This window comes from Lycorma delicatula, chromosome 9, assembly GCF_047948215.1.
Source record: "Lycorma delicatula isolate Av1 chromosome 9, ASM4794821v1, whole genome shotgun sequence".
Taxonomy (NCBI): Eukaryota; Metazoa; Arthropoda; class Insecta; order Hemiptera; family Fulgoridae; genus Lycorma; species Lycorma delicatula.
The window spans coordinates 16,548,807-16,565,441 of NC_134463.1; the positions used below are offsets into that span (position 1 = coordinate 16,548,807).

The 16,635-nt window shown below is 28.8% G+C and overlaps 1 protein-coding gene across 4 annotated transcripts in view; it reads left to right on the forward strand.

Annotated features, from left to right (window-relative positions):
• LOC142330072 (uncharacterized) overlaps positions 1-10,682 on the forward strand; it is a 48,228-nt gene extending 37,546 nt beyond the window's left edge. For 2 of the 4 annotated variants that reach the window (XM_075375118.1, XM_075375117.1), the window contains one exon: positions 7,934-8,133. In XM_075375118.1, the coding sequence (XP_075231233.1) occupies positions 7,934-8,028 (95 nt within the window). In that variant the 3' untranslated portion in view covers positions 8,029-8,133. Of the gene's footprint in view, positions 1-7,933; positions 8,134-10,037 lie in introns of those variants that run through there. The other 2 variants (XM_075375119.1, XM_075375121.1) reach the window with 2 other exon arrangements.
• Positions 10,683-16,635: the final 5,953 nt, after the last annotated feature.

The following is a 16,635-nucleotide window of genomic DNA, read 5'->3' on the forward strand; positions in this document are numbered from 1 at the left end:
TTATTTCCTAATTTTTTATTGTGATCCTTAATGTGTCATATTAAGAATGTAGAATATCAAAATTGTAAAAATGGATTTGTAATTTGCATTTTCTTATATTAAACCAAAAACACAAAATAATTCACATTCTAATGTAGAATTAATTAGTTACTTCTGATATCATAGGTGAGCTGAATATATTAATTAATAAGGGATTAAACACTTAAAAACTACTAACTTTAAATGTTGGATATTGTAAGGTAGTATTTATTAACAAACATGTTTACCACTAAACTTCTTATTTGAGCACACCTACTATGTATTTTACATAGAACTTTATTTAATTCATTCAAACTGAATGTTAATTCAATAACCTTTACTTGTTTTTAGTACAGTCACTTGAAGGGTTAGGCGAGACTGCTTGGTAGTTCTGGAAACTATTTTTTTTTTTTTTATGGGCGCATTCAATATTTTAAACATGAGCTATTCTGTCAAATTGTTTACACAAATTTATTTTGTAAAAATGACTTTTGTTTCAATATATTCATGTCCTTAGACATACTTTCATTTCTGATTTTGTCTTCAAAAAATGCAGCCACTCAATGTACAGGATTTTATTTTAATATTATGTTTATCTGTTTTAATAAAAAAAGACCAGAGCCTTCAATTATGTTATTATAAAACTTCAATTTTGATTCCTTTCTATTTTATTTTGCTTTTTATTTGAATCGTTCATATATATCTAAACTTAAGTTTATGTATTGCAACATCAATGAGTAAAAGAATACTAAAATACAACCAGCACATACAATGACATATGTTCTAAGATTTTCTTATTAAATTTTTTTTTAATTTTACCTCTAAAAATCATAATTTTGATATCTATAAATAACTGACATAGATAATTATAACTATAAACATAACAAATCAATGTTATCTACAATTTTAATAAATATTTTGAAATTTGAAAATTGTTGTGTATTTGACATACAGATTCATGGATAATTAAAATGTTTGCTGTGTACAAATTAAAATAAGTAAACTAAGATTTAATTGTATCGCTGAGTCAAATATTTCCATTAGCATAAAACATATTTCAATTCAAATGTATATATCTGGACGTATAAAAGAACATGTGAGTGATTCATAATCAACACCCAGCAAAAACTACTGAAGATAAATTGATGAAATTTTGTAAACATGTTCTTACAATTTAAGTGTACAGTAAGAAATTATTTTTTGAAATTTAAAGGGTTAAAATGGAGTAACGATGAAATTTATTATTATTTTTTTTTAATTTCTTGGTAATAAATGGTAACTTGATTTTGTGTGTGTGTGTGTGTGTGTGCACGCATGCATGTGTGTGTGTGTGTGTGCACGCATGCATGTGTGTGTGTGTGTGTCTAAACTAAAAGTGAATATCTAAAAACCTACTTCTAGATTTTTTAAATTTGACCTTGAAAGGGATGAAGAAAGATAAAAATTTCAAATAATGATTGCAAATTTTCCCCGTTAATGATGATACTAAACAAGATATTCACTCGACTTTGAATTGCAAATTATCTTCAGATAAATATCTAAAAACAATTTTAAGGTTTTTCTTTAATTTTAATACTGTAAGGGGTAAAAAACATAAATTGTTTTTTTACATTTTTGCCATTTCATGCTACTGCTACTGAATCAATCTTTATGTGATTTGGTATTATTATGGTGGTTATTTATGTTTGTAATTCTGATTATGTATTTCATGAGCAAAGCCACGATGGGAAATCTAAAAACCAATTAATGAGTCCTGTACTGACCAAATTATTACTCTGAAGAAACTACAATACACTGATAGTTTTTATAAATTGAACAGGCTTAATTTTTATTTGTTTTTATTATTCACACAAGTATAGGTTTAATGCACATAGGAGAATCCAGGGGGCAGAGCCTCTGGCTAGATGGGAAAGGCAAGCAAAGTGAGTTTGGACCAGCTAAACCATTCCTGACCGCGACAGGAATCGGAAGTAACCATAAAGCACAGGTGAAGCCACAATGGGAATGCCTTAAATATATTATTGGCCCTTAAATATATGTATATACACATATATTTAAAGAGTCAGCGGGTCACCAGCCTTAATCTTTATTTATTTATTTTTTTACTTTTAATGTCATTAATCAAATTCTCCTGATGTATGGATAGGAAGCAGCATAGCTTCTAGCAACAGGAGGTGTTAGATTGTTAGTTAAAGACATAAAAATGAACACAAATTGTAAATAAGGAGTAATCTTAATAAGGAATTTTGAACAGGCAATAGTGTCTGAGGTATGGAATGCTGTCTAAGGAAAAGAACATTGCATCAAAATTGATAAAGATATTACCACAAGAAAGTATTGTCCATTTGCAAATAATTCAGCATATACGTTTCACAAGAGCTTGCTGCATGCTTTTGAATCAAATAACCTTACTGTAAGTGCTATCATAATATGTGGGTATTCTTGCAGAGAGGCCAGACAAATATACAAGGTGTATAAAAAGAGAATTAAGGTTTTAAAGCTATTTAATATTTCTTAACTTTGAGTTACAGTAATGAATCACAAATAAAGTGAAAGAGTAACTTTTGTATTTTTTCCCTGCAAGTGTTAATATGAGAACCTTTTGTCACACAACACACATCCAACCGAACCAAACAAGAGTTCATACCATACTTTAACCAGTATATCTGTACCTCAAATCAGGTAGATAAGTAGCTAGCAGGAACACATATCCAAGGTCCTTTATGAAGCCCTAAAGGAAAAAATCACATGGGTCAGATTCGTGACTTTGAAGGCTACTGTAAACAAGTTCTGTTATGGGATCCATACCAATCAATCCGGTGGTTGGGGAAAATGTAACTAAACCAATCCTGTTCAGTTATGTCAGTGAGCAGGTGTATAATCTTGTTGCCAAATTAAATTCTCTGGTCCACTTTGCAGTTGAGGAAAGAGCCATGAACACAGTATATCCAAATAAGCAACTGCTGTTACACTCACTTCAGCCACAAACAATAGCGTGTAAACTTGCCGGTAGATATTGCACAGAAAACAGGGAATTCCTCTTGCATTTTATGATTCATGGGGATTTTCTGACCTCAGACATGAACATTACATGTGTTAACCATTAATGTTAACATTGTTAACCATGTGTTTCCATTAAGATGAAATGTTGACTCATCACTAAATACAATATGATTAAAAAAGTTATCATCTTCATACTGCAACAATTAGTTTGCGAAGTAAGCATGCACAGCATAGTCAGTATGCTTTAGAGTCTGTAAATGTTGTGGATTCATATGTAAGCATTTCCATAAAATATTCCACACTGTCATCGTCATATTGCAAGTTTGTGACTGGCCTTCCTTACAGATTTTATAGTACACAAGAAAGACTCCCTGATAGATTCACCATTCTCTTCAGACACTGTTGGTCATTCCGTACTCTTCCATATATATATATATATATATATATCTGATCGTTTCAAACTGATTATGCCTTCAACAAATGTTATTAATAGAAGGATCACAATTAAACAACTTTCTACGAAAAAAAAAAACGTAGAACTGTAACTACCGATTGACATTTAACAAACTGCAAAACGCAGACATTCTGTTCAGGGGTCACCACCATCCATCTTTCTTAGTGTGGTGCTGTCAAGCATAAAGACAAGGAATCAATCTGTACAGCCATGTGCATAACTAGAACTAACCTTTCTGGTCTTTGATTCTAGCTTTAAATTACCATTGTGAACCAAACCAATTTTTTTTTGTTTACTCAATATAATTTCTATAAAAAGGCAGAAGCCCCTTCAGAAATTGGGTTAAGAGCTGTGTATTTTTCATTATATCCTACGTAATTTCTTTTCTGAGGTGGATTTCACATTCATTTAGCTTCCAAAAATGTTCCTGGTTTGTATAAGGAGAAGTCCCTGTATAACTCCTACATTATTTTCTTACTCTGTCATTCATGTACAAAGTTACTTGAATACATCTAGTTCAATATTACTAATATATTTAAACATATTGTACTTTACTTTACTTGAATACATCTAGTTTGATATTACTTATATATTTAAGTATATTATACATGTATAAATACGCATATTTTATATGACTTTCATATTAAATATTTAAAGAGAGCCTGAACAACAAACATAAAGCCTATTCTTAGGCTTCAAGTAATGTGCAGCTGAAAGCAGTTATGAACTGCAGCTGCAGCTGCAGCTGTCCAAGGAAGTACTTTTCCTTATTTATTTCAGAAAGTCATGATGGTATCCTCTTGGATAAAACATTGAAGAGGTAAACTAGTTCCCTAGGGACTCCTCAAGAGAAAGTCTTGGAAAGTACAAAACCAAGGTATTCACATTTCAGAGCATGTCAGAAGCTTAAAAAAGAGCAGCAGACTAAATAATTTAAAACAGAAAATGCATACTTTACAACTAATTAGTAGAAATTAGTTAGGTAAGATGGAAAGACAAGCAAGAGTTTGGTCTGGAATAGGACACAATCAAAATCAAAAAGTTGAAATGTTGGACTAGGAAAAGTCATTAATAAGAAGAAAAGAAACAGTCTGTTATTAAAAGCAGCTCAGTGAGAGAATTAATTTAGTCTGGATAGATTGAAAGTCCAAGTCTACAATAACAAATTTATAGGTCAACCTCTTCAACAGAAAATGAGGAGAAACAATTATGAAGAGGTAAATTATGAAATCAGTCTCTGATGGTGTAGAGAATACTATCATTGTAGAAGTAAGAAAAGTAAAAATAATTTTGGTTTGGGGTTGATCAAACTGAAAGAGATACTTAGCTATCAGAATTAACTATAAACTATTAATTTCAGAACCCATAATGAAAATTATAAAAGATCTTGTGCATTTGAAGGTATGTAAGTAGTGGTTGCCTTTCCTCATATACTACTAACTGCCATCTGATTCTTATATAGATTGTGTTTTTTTTATGTATTTCAGTCCATTTTTTAAATTTTGCAAATTCTGTTGCAAAATATTTTGTGAGAATCAGAATGTTTTCCTTTGTACCCATACAAATAAAATGTAAAAAATATTACCACTCCTATTTATTTGTGAGTACATGCCTCACCCATATTTATTTATTCCCTAACTCCAGGCTGTTTCTCAATTATAGTTGCATATTCAAAATGGAATAAGCAGATGTAAAAAATATCAGGTATGAACCGAACAACTTCCAGATGACTCTGCGGAGAAAGAAAGACTCTGATCATGGAGATAAGTGAAATTGTAGTGATTTGTGTTATATTTTACTCGTAAATTTAATCAAGTATGTTAAGAACGTTAATAAAGACAAGATTGTTATCGGTGATTGTGATTTTTTCTTATTTTTATTTAAAATGCAGATAAGATTGTATTCGGGTTAGACACATATATTTACTCCAATAAAACATTTGAATGTTTTTTGCCATAAAACTCAACGTGTTAGACATTCCATTCCTTTCGTTGTTTATAGAAGCGTCATGAACTTGTATTTCTTGTGTATTCACCTGTTATGGAATCAAAAAAATTATTTCGGTATTTGACAATGAGATAATTGAACTGTTCCAGATAATTAATTACCTACCGTTAGATATACACCACTTATTCAGATATTACTATGGATCTATCGAACAATCTATAACCGTGCATGAAAACACTCCTTTGTTTCGCAGCAATACTATCCAGATATTGTCTTAATACCGTTCCAGAATTATTTTCGAGAAAATATACTTTTGTCTATTTCTTTTGGTTTTCAATGTTCTATGGGACTATTATCCTGCGATTCAGTACTATGTTTCTTCAAGAATAACACATAACTGTAAACCACTCGTTTCCACCCATACGTTAATGTTTGGTAGTGGTCGTTTTTTGAACAGTAGTAGGCAATTAACAGAGATCTGAAAATCGTTTTGTAATAAATCTATATAATAGTAAAGTAAATTACAGATTGATTTATTTTTATTAATTCTTTCAACATAGTACATTCCTAAGTTGTTACGTTATAATGACGTTCGGTTAGAAGGTGACTCAAAAGAACTAGTAGTTGACTCGAGATACTGTTTGCTGGCCAGACAAAACTAGTTCCCCGCCTAAAAAGCGATGACGTGCAGAAATTTATTTCTGCGTTTCATTGCGTTAACTTACGAGTGAATAAACAATAATCCCACTAATAACTTAATGACGTCACATTTACTCTAGCTCTGGTCAGTTGTTCCACACCAACATAGTCACAAGTTCGCAGTAGCAGTTGTATAGTTAAGATAAGCCTTCTTTTTCCTGTTTACCCTCCGGGAATTACCGTCAGAGGTATTACTTCAGAGGATGATATGTATGAGTGTAAGTGAACTGTAATCTTGTACAGTCTCAGGGTCAACCATTTCTGAGAAGTGTGGTTAATTGAAACCCAACCACCAAAAAACACCGGTATCCACGATCTAGTTAGTATTCAAATCTGTATAAAAATAACTGCTTTTAGTAGGACTTGAACGCTGGAATTCTCGACTTCCAAATCAGCTGATTTGCGAAGACGCGTTCACCACTAGATTAATCCGATGGGTAATTAGGTTAAGCTTAGCTAGCATTCATACCTACGCCTAACGAAAAGCTTATCGTGCATAGCAGTTCGAAGGGCGATTGTATCTATTAATTTGTTTGCAATATTCCGTAAAAATTCTCATTTCAATACTTTTATTTGAAATTTAATAAAATGTGAAGTAAATAAAGGTATTAGCTTATACATGTAAAGGGGTCCCGTATAACCGATAAGTACCAACGTGTTAATTACAAAAGTGTACAAATATTTTGCGTTTCATTAAAATATATTTTTGTTACATATCGGTTATACGGGACCCCTTTACATGTAGTGCCGCATAAAAATATAAAATGAAAATTTTGATATTACCGAATTGTGAGCAGCAAACAGTGCAATTCCGAATATAAAATGAAAAATTGGGAATTACCCGAATTACGTTAATCAAACTTGGTTAATGAGCGTAGGTTATGTGGTAGCGTCTCGGCCTTTCATCCGGAGGTCCCGGGTTCGAATCCCGGTCAGGCATGGCATTTTCACATGCTACGAAATTTATCATTCATGTCATTCTCTAAAGTAATACCCAACGGTGGTGCCGGAGGTTAAAAAAATTTATGCGCGATTCGTCATAACACGGAATCATAATCCACTAACCTCGTCTGGTTAACGAAATATCGGTAATTCCCAGTTTTTCATTTTATATTTCGAATTGCACTGCTTGCTGCTCGAAATTCAGTAATTCCGGAATTTTCATTTTGTATTTTTATACAGCACTACCTGTAAAGGGTATAACTGATAATTGCCAACACTTAATCACATAATTGAATATGTTAATCAGCCATTGAAATTCTTTAGTTTTTTCTAGAGATTCTTAGCAAATGGTTACGTGACATGTGTAAAATACAGTGATTATTACACATTTAAAGATATTTGAGACCAGCATGGGCTAAAAATAATAAATTACATTAAATGTAAAACTATGATTCTATGAGCAACTTAGACAATATACCCGCTGTTTTACAAATTGTTTGCAAGTGGTAAAAATGTCCATAATTAAGTAATTATTGGTAAATCAAAAAAAATATATATTGATTTTGTCATGTAGTAAGTAAGGTGGTGTAGGATTAAGTTTATGAAAATTTATGTATTGCATTAACAGGTTGTAACAAATTTTATTCAATAAGAAAGTTACAAAAATTACTAAAAGCAGTGACAGGTATTTTAAGATTTATAATGAGAAAGCGACCAAAGAATACAAATAAATAATTTATCTAAACGAATATGTTAACAAAATAGTAGTAAAAGTAATTATTAAAGCAATTTATTTTTTAATGTAATTCTATTTATTACTCTATTATTTTGTAGTTATTTTGAGTGTTTACTATTTTAATTTTTTTCTAGTGAAGGCTTATTCTAATGATTTATATGGAATCCACGGAAACCCATCTTTGCTTAATTCAGAAAATATATATGCAGAAATATTGCCAAATGAATAATATGTTTTTTCTGATGGTGTTTTACTTTTAAATGCTTATAAATTAAATATAATTTTGTACAGTATTCTTTTTTTTTAATTCAGAAATAAATATTTTATTTATGTATTTAAATGTAGTCTTAATTTTGACACTTTTGACCAATCTATTTTTAATTTTATTTTTTATAAAAATAAGATCTGCATTTTTTATGTTCTTGTATTTTAATTCAAATGTGTAACTTAAATCTGAATTTTTTTTCTTCACATTAGATGTTAATGTTTTAAAATCTTGGGTTGATGTATTTCTTATAACCTGATGGTTTGGAAACATCTTGAATATCTCAGAATGTAGATTTTAGTAAGTGAAAATTGAAGGAAGATAATATATACATATACACAATATATATATATATATATATATATTTTGTCGTATCATTATTTTATATTTGTTAGAAAAGTTCTGTGTCAATAGTAGCTAATTTTAATTAATTTCTTACAATTCAGATAATAATTATTGGTGGACTGATAAATATTTATTTGTTTGCAGTAGTTTACATTCTAATAAAATACTTATGCTCTAGTATGAAATTTACACATATTTAATTTATCCAGAAGTTTTGCTGCTTAATTATTTTATAATCTATGATCATAATGAATATATTTTTGGGTTTTAAACAATATATCAGAAGTACTAGTGCAAATGCCTGGTTTAGAATATGTAACATGCACCTACTCTCTGTCTGAAAATATGCTCCAGGGAACTTCATTTGAGTTGTAGGCTATAGTTTCACTGCATGCTGTTAGCATTTTATTAGCCTTTCAATGGTAGAGTAAAATCTAATCTGATCACAGAAAAAAATGGGGTTTTCTAGAAGAATTGAACTACTAAATATGAAATACCTCAAGAAAAATAGTATTATAATTATGTAAATATTGAAATAAAATTCAGTAAAGTTTTGCTTTTCTAAATACCTTTATTATACCTCTAAAAAGTAATTATTAATTTACCTTTAAATTATACTTTTCATATCTAACTATTTTTTAATCATAACTTTCTTTTTTTTAAACTTTTAAGAAGTTTTTTATAATTATCTAAAAATAACACAACTTCTTAATATGTGTCTAAAAACTCATAAATATTTAATCACTCACCCATTGTGCGATATATGTAAGATGGTAGGTTTCATATATGAAATAAACTTTGTTGTATTTTTTGCAATTATATTGTATCTTTAGTTCTTTTTTTTCTTTCATAAACATGACATTTTACCTTTTCATATTCATTGTCCCTTTTCTTCTTTTCTTAATTTTTGTTCACAAAACTAAACAGCTGAATAGCAGTTTTATTATTTTATAAATTTGCCATTTCTCTCTTCAAGAGAGTGTTCAACAAGCTGCATTCTTAGAAATTACTTTGTATTCACCTTAAATTCAGGTTATTTTGTAATTTTGCTTTCTATGTATATGTGCAAAGTATTTATGCAAGCATTATTTAAAGTTAAGGAAAAATATGCCATTTTCTCTAAGTCATGTTTGATGAATGTCTATGAACTGTAACTCAGAATAAATGGTATCTTCAGGGTATCTAGGTTCTGTCATAACATTTTTTAGATTTCTTCACTCTGATGAAAATAATAGATTACGAATAAGTTTTTTCCCTTAAAACAAAGGACAACTGTCAAACTTTTTGAGAAGCCAGATACTGATTTACCTTTTTCTTCATTCTTTATTAGTTTTGCCCTAATTTGGATAATAAATAAGAAAAAAATAACATTTTGAAATTTTAAATACTTCATCAATATATTGATCACTGTGCTAATTAAATTCAAAAAACAACTTAACCACCAAACACAGTAACTTAAAAACCTAAAGTTGACTTTCACGGGATCCCACATCATCAATTGGTACACAATTTTATAATTACATTAACAATAACAATTACACAAATCAGGGCAAACCTAATCAAGAATGATAAAAAAGTAAATCAATATCTGACTTCTCAAAAAATCTAACAGTTGTCCTTTGTTTTAGGAAAGAAAACTTATTGGCCATCTATTATTTTCATCAGAGTGAAGAAATCTACAAAAATCATTATTTGTTGATGTAATTATAGAATTGTGTACGCCAACTGATAATATGGATCCCATGAAAGTCAACTATTGATATTAGTTATTTTAGATCTTTATGTTAATGTGTTTGGTGGTTAAGTTTGTTGTTTTTCTAAGTAAGAAAGTATCCTACAGTTTAGTTTGAAAAAGTAATAAAACAAAAATTTAGAAAACAGTGTTTTTAATAATTAACAAAAATTGTGAAAATCTTGTCCCAGACACTTCTGTATAGGAAAATATCTAGCAATAATCTACATTTCTTAAAAAAGAGCATAAATATTCAAAATAAATAATGACTGATAAGATTTACAATTCTCAAGGGGATATTTAATAAAAAAATTTACCAGAGAGAAATCTTATCCACAATAAAATTGAATAGTTATATGAAAATCTGTAGTAGTCATTGCCACTTGATAAAATGAATAATAATATAAATACTATACTCAGTAGAGCTCCCTTATCTAACTATCCATTAATCAATTTAAATCTACAAATTTTAAAGTTTAAATTACATCATTAATTATTCATAATAGCTGAATAAGTGTTGCAATAGAAAGAATTTCATTATCAATTTGTCAGCCATCATGCAAACTAAAAATGCTAATGTAATATTTACTTTGCTTATTATAAATATAATGTATAGCATTTGACTATCCTGTTTTGAATTATTCAAATAATTTCTCTCTAGTATATTTAATACAGTAGTGGTATCTCATTATTTCTGTACAAAAACTTGTAAATTTTAACTTTTTTTCTTTGAGTTCATATAGTATTTTACTCCATGTAAATTTACATTTAAAATTGTAGGTTTTTAAAACTCGGATAATTCAGTTTTTTGAGAAAAAAGTTGAAGGAACAATTAGAAAAAAAGCTAAAGGAAAAGGCTAAAACAGGATGTTTCTTGATTTTGAAGTTTATGAAACTACACTTATGGACTGGAATATAAATATATATATATATATATATATATATATATATATATATATATATATATATATATATATATATATATATATATATATATATGTATAATAAAGTAGTGTTTCAGCAGATCTGTTGAAATTTTGGATTAATTAATGAAAATGATAAATTATGTGGAAGTTGTGTCTAATCAGATTTATGTATTTAGGTCTAATTGCACTATACATTTTCGTAACCTACCATTATTATTTATTTATTTATTGATAATTCAAATATAAAATTAATATTTATACATGTTATACCAATATAATAATTATACCTTATAATAATTAATACCTTTTTCTACATTTTCATGTTTGTCTTATATTGATAGTTTTGTCTAAAATTGATCTAAAAAATTTCATCTCTACTTCTTGGAGCATGTTCCACTTTCTCTCATATAAGATTATGCACACCTGTGCTATAAAATAATTATACGCGCAAAGTAGATTGTGTCATTAACATTTTTGCCTTCTATGGGACAGATCTATCCCATAGTAAATGCTTTACTCTTTGAGATCTACTTACATTTTCTACTTACTTACTTTTTTTTACTAACTTTTTCTTAACTATTAATGATGTTATGACTAATTCTTCCATCTGTTCCAATGTCTGCAATAAGGTAAGTAATATTTTTACTTTTTTAAAAACTGTACCTTCTGAGTTATATAATTTAACATTTATAAATATATGTTTGTCTACATGTAGGTATTGGAATAAGATGAGAAGGTTTGCCAGAAATTTTTCCATGTATTCCTCAGACAAATAAAATTATATAATAAATTATCCACAGGTTGTTGGATCATAAAACTGAAATTGCTTAGTCAGAATGCATAGACTTAGTTGGTTAAAATAATTTTTTTTTCTTTAAAAAAACCAGTTCCTTTTTTTAAATTCATTGAGTTGTAAATAAGAATGTATGAGAAATGCTGATTGCTGAAAGATGTGGTAAAAATAAATTGGATATATCAAAGCATGATGTTAAAGAATGGATAAAGTGTTATAACTGTCATTTTATTCACTGAAAAAAATCAAAAAGAAGAGACCAGTTCAGGAGAGATCTTAAGTTTTATGGTGGGGATGATGGAAGCATGAGTATTCTAGCAAGTATAAAAGATAAAGAAAAACCCTTACCTTCCTTTTCTTTTCTGTTTAGCCTCCAGAACCACCATAAGTTACTACTTAAGAGGATGAATCCAAATGAAGTGCAGTCTTGTACAGTCTCAGGTTGCGTGGTTAATTGAAAGCCAACTGCCAAAGAACACTGGTATCCACAATCTAGTATTCAAATGCATATTAAACTAACTGCCTTTTCTAGAATTTGAACCTTAGAACTCTTTATTTCAAAATTTGCTGATTTGCGATGATGTGATTAACTACTATACCAACCCAGCAGGTTACATTAGGGTTGCTGGCCTCTGTGGCATGAGTGGTAGTGTCTTGGCCTTTCATCCAGAGGTCCAGGGTTTGAATCCCAATCAGGCATGGCATTTTCACACATGCTACAGATCATTCATCTCATTCTCTGAAGCAATACCTAACAGTGGTACTAGAGATTAAAAAAAAAGTTAGGTTAGGTTATTCTCTATTAATAAGTGAGCATATTGACTGATATGATAAACAGCTGAAATTATATTTAAAAAATAGAACAAGATGAAGAGACAGCTGTACTATATAAACACTGCATGAGCTATATAAATTGTCTTAAAACCACATAAGCTACTTCCATTATTGTGGATTATTATGTGACATTGATGAGTAGAAAGTTAAAGAATGTATACAATTATATGCTCTGTTCTAAAAAATATTTTATACACATTGAGTGATCATCAAATAGTTAAATATCTTTAACTTAATGGTACACACTGGAGTAATACTAGTATAACAGCCAACATATTGGATAGCTCCTCAGTTGAATGTAGTATAGTTGACACTGCTTACTGTGCTCATAGCTCACTGCTAACAATAGTTGGTAAATTCATAAAAAAGATTTGTCCTATCAGATCTTACTAACTTCTGCACTGGTTGATTTGTATCCTGAATGTCACCCCTCAGCAGTTAATGAGAGTATGTAAAGAGATATGTTTTGATAATGGTAATAACGTGAAAAAGCTTTAAAATTTTGTGGGTTTATTATCTTTAAATTTTAGCTCAGAGCAAATTAACACCTGTAATCTTTTCTTAGAGGCAGTTTAGAATTTACAACCAGATATTGTAAATTTACTCTTTCTAACAATTGAGCAAAGTATAACTCCTTTAACTCGTAAATGGTCACGTCGGGTCTACATGACTCAAGACACTATTTTATATTTAAAGTTTAATATTTGCCTCAAAGGTATTAGGTTGGCAAGCCTGCTAATCTCCTATCATAATCCGTTCTATCAGTCATTATCCAGCTTCCCTTTGTGTAATATAAGTAACAAAAATAAGCTCTCTGACCTGAAGTGACCAGTTGTGTTACACTATTGCAAGAGCTTTGTTAAAAATTTAGGCCACAATTTAGTACAAAATTTGCTTGTAAAAAGGTATCTATTCAGGGAAACCCAAAAAACTTGTACAAAATAAAAATAAAATTTTAAGAACACGACAATATTGTAGTTGATGTTCAACAATTAGAAGAGCGAAATGTAGAAGTTAGAAGGAAACGTAAACACTGTCAGCTCTGCCCGAGCACCAAGGACGACAATAAATATAATATTGTTTGTGTGAAATGTGGGCACCATTTTCTATAAAATCACACTTCTTTTATTTGTGAAGATTGTGATTAATGTTAGTATTGGAAATAAAGAATTTCTAACTCTGAAGTAATAAATTACTTATAATAGAAAGAATGTATACAAATGTACTGTTCAGGACCTCAATTTGTGCATTGTTTACTTGTAAATGTTCAGCTCAGTTCAAATAATTTTATTTGAAAACATATTTACAGGTATGTTGTAAGTTTGTCTTCAATAATCAATCAGAAATAATTATATTTTTACATCAGCAAAGTTCAACTAAAATTAAGATCTTTATTTTTACAAGGTTTTGTAATTTATGTTTTTCTTTGATTATTTTGTTTTACATAAGGTGATATTTATCTTTATTTGAATAAAAAATAGTTTCTTTTTCAAATATAAGTATTCATTTCTTTTTAATTTGAATAACGCATTATTAATTTAATTTATGAATGTTTGGGTCATAGTAACCTGACACAACTAGTAATGTAATAAAAAGAACATGACCAGTTTAGGGTTAATCAGACAGTAGCTTTGAAAAATTTTTTTACCAGTGGCTACAAAAGGTAGCCACTGGAATTAATTAAGTTATTAATTCCTTTTAAGCTACAACCACTCATCAAAGCTTACAGTAAATTCCAAGTGATATTAGATCTTTAATTAATGAATTTATCAAGCAATGCATTATATACTTCTTTGGGATTTTTGTCTAAATTTTATACAAATTCTGCAAGAAACTACTGTAACCTAAAGTCACAACAATCAAAGGATGTGTTTATATAAAACTGCTTTGCAGAATACATTTTAAAAATTCTTGACAAAATAAATATTATAACAGTTATTAAAATTATATTACTATGATGATAAAAATTATTCAACTGAAAATTCAATCCACTTTGGATTTTAAACTATCCCTTAGTAAATATTAATTTAGCATGAATCATCTGTATGACATAAATTAATCATGTTATGATAAATAGGCTAGCCTTCTATGTTTGTATTTGTAGTTTAAACTACATTACACTTTTATTTAATGTATGTAATAAAAGTATTCTTATCTGTTTATTTTTATAAAAGACTTGTTTAGACAGATTCATTTTACATTAAAAAAAAAATTCTATAAAATTCTGAATGGGCTCTGCTAAATTAGAAGAGGAATACAAGAACTGATTTGAAATAAAGTGCTGTTTAAATACTTAGAAAATATTTCAAAATCAAAGTGTGGGTGTAAACTCAAAACCAAGTAGAATAGAGGGAATTAGTGTAATAAACCCAGATTATTAAATTTTGTTACATATATTCATTATTATGTGACATTTGATTATGTAAAGGCATTTTTTCTGTTCGTTCAAGGTTGGTTACTCTCCTGTTACATAATGTTTCATATTAATGCAAAGAATTTATACTATAAAAGACAGAAGCTTCAGACATAAGAATGACATAATCAAGTATTAACTCTAAATGATTGGCAAAAAATTCATACAGTATACATAAATGAATTTTCACATCAGTCACTTATAATTAGTCTTTTAATTTTAAATGTTACACTAAAATAACATTATTTGTATTTGTTTAATTTTTTTTTCAATAGATAATATAAGCCCTCTCCATTAGTTATTTATGTACACAAAAGAAAATAATTTTTAATAGAATTAATGTCTTACATTTTCTGAATATGACTCAACTTTTTTTTTTATTCAGTAAATAAAACTGAAATTGTTTAATTAATGGATTTTTTTTTTGAAGTACAATAGACACTAGTCAGAGTTGCTTTTTCTTAAAGTAGTAATGTTCTTAAATGTTTTCCTTAAAGTTATAATGAATATACAAATTCCTTGTGATAAACAACGGGAAGGTGCCACTTATGGAACTAAATATCATCTGCATTTCATGGGTTTGTCATGCTGATATATAGCTGTAAATTCTGATTGATCAAGAAGACAAGAGGGAACCATTTCACTCCTTAGTTCCTAATAAGCTTGACATTAAATATCTTCTTTGAGAATGGTTATTTCATGTTACGGAGTGATTTGTGACTAATGCAAGGTCACCTACAGCCATTACACTTATGGCATTGGACAAATAAACATGAAATTGTTATAAACACTGTAATTGACTCCATTAAAATTAATAATATAAGTCACAATATGCGGATGATGTGGATGAACAATAATCTCTACAAAACAAAACATGGCATACTTTGAGCTACTGTAATGGATGTGTTTCAATAGGTATTAAACATTAGTGTAAATTTATGAAAGAAAAAAAGAATGTGGGTGCGCGAGCGTGCATGTGTATGATTAATTATTTTATTAAACCACCAAAACAGAAATGGTTTACCTATAAATGTTTTTGGTGTATTGCATCATTCGCAGAATTTAGTTATTAAAAATTAACACATCAAAATTAGAATTTTTTTTCATTTTAATAATTAGTTGTTGCTGATGACATATTAAGTCAAAAAACCAGGTAAGTTGATAAACATATCACAGATAAACCACTTCATGCTTTAGTTCATTATTTATTAATATATGAATAAATCTAGATGTTTCCTTCTTTACTATTTTGTGAAGGTCATTTTGAAATGACTATATGAATAAATCTAGATGTTTCCTTCTTTTCTATTTTGTCAAGGTCATTTTGAAATGACTATTATGTAGTACAATGCAATCTATGACTTTTAACTGTTATCTGACTGTTGATAACATTAGTGACAACAGAATTATTCTTGAAATCAGTTCATTAGAAACAGTGTACTAGGCTTCCAATATTGAACTTAGAAATTTTTAAGCATTTTTCTCATTTTTTAATTAAGAATTTGTTAATAATTTACTTGTTTTGAGT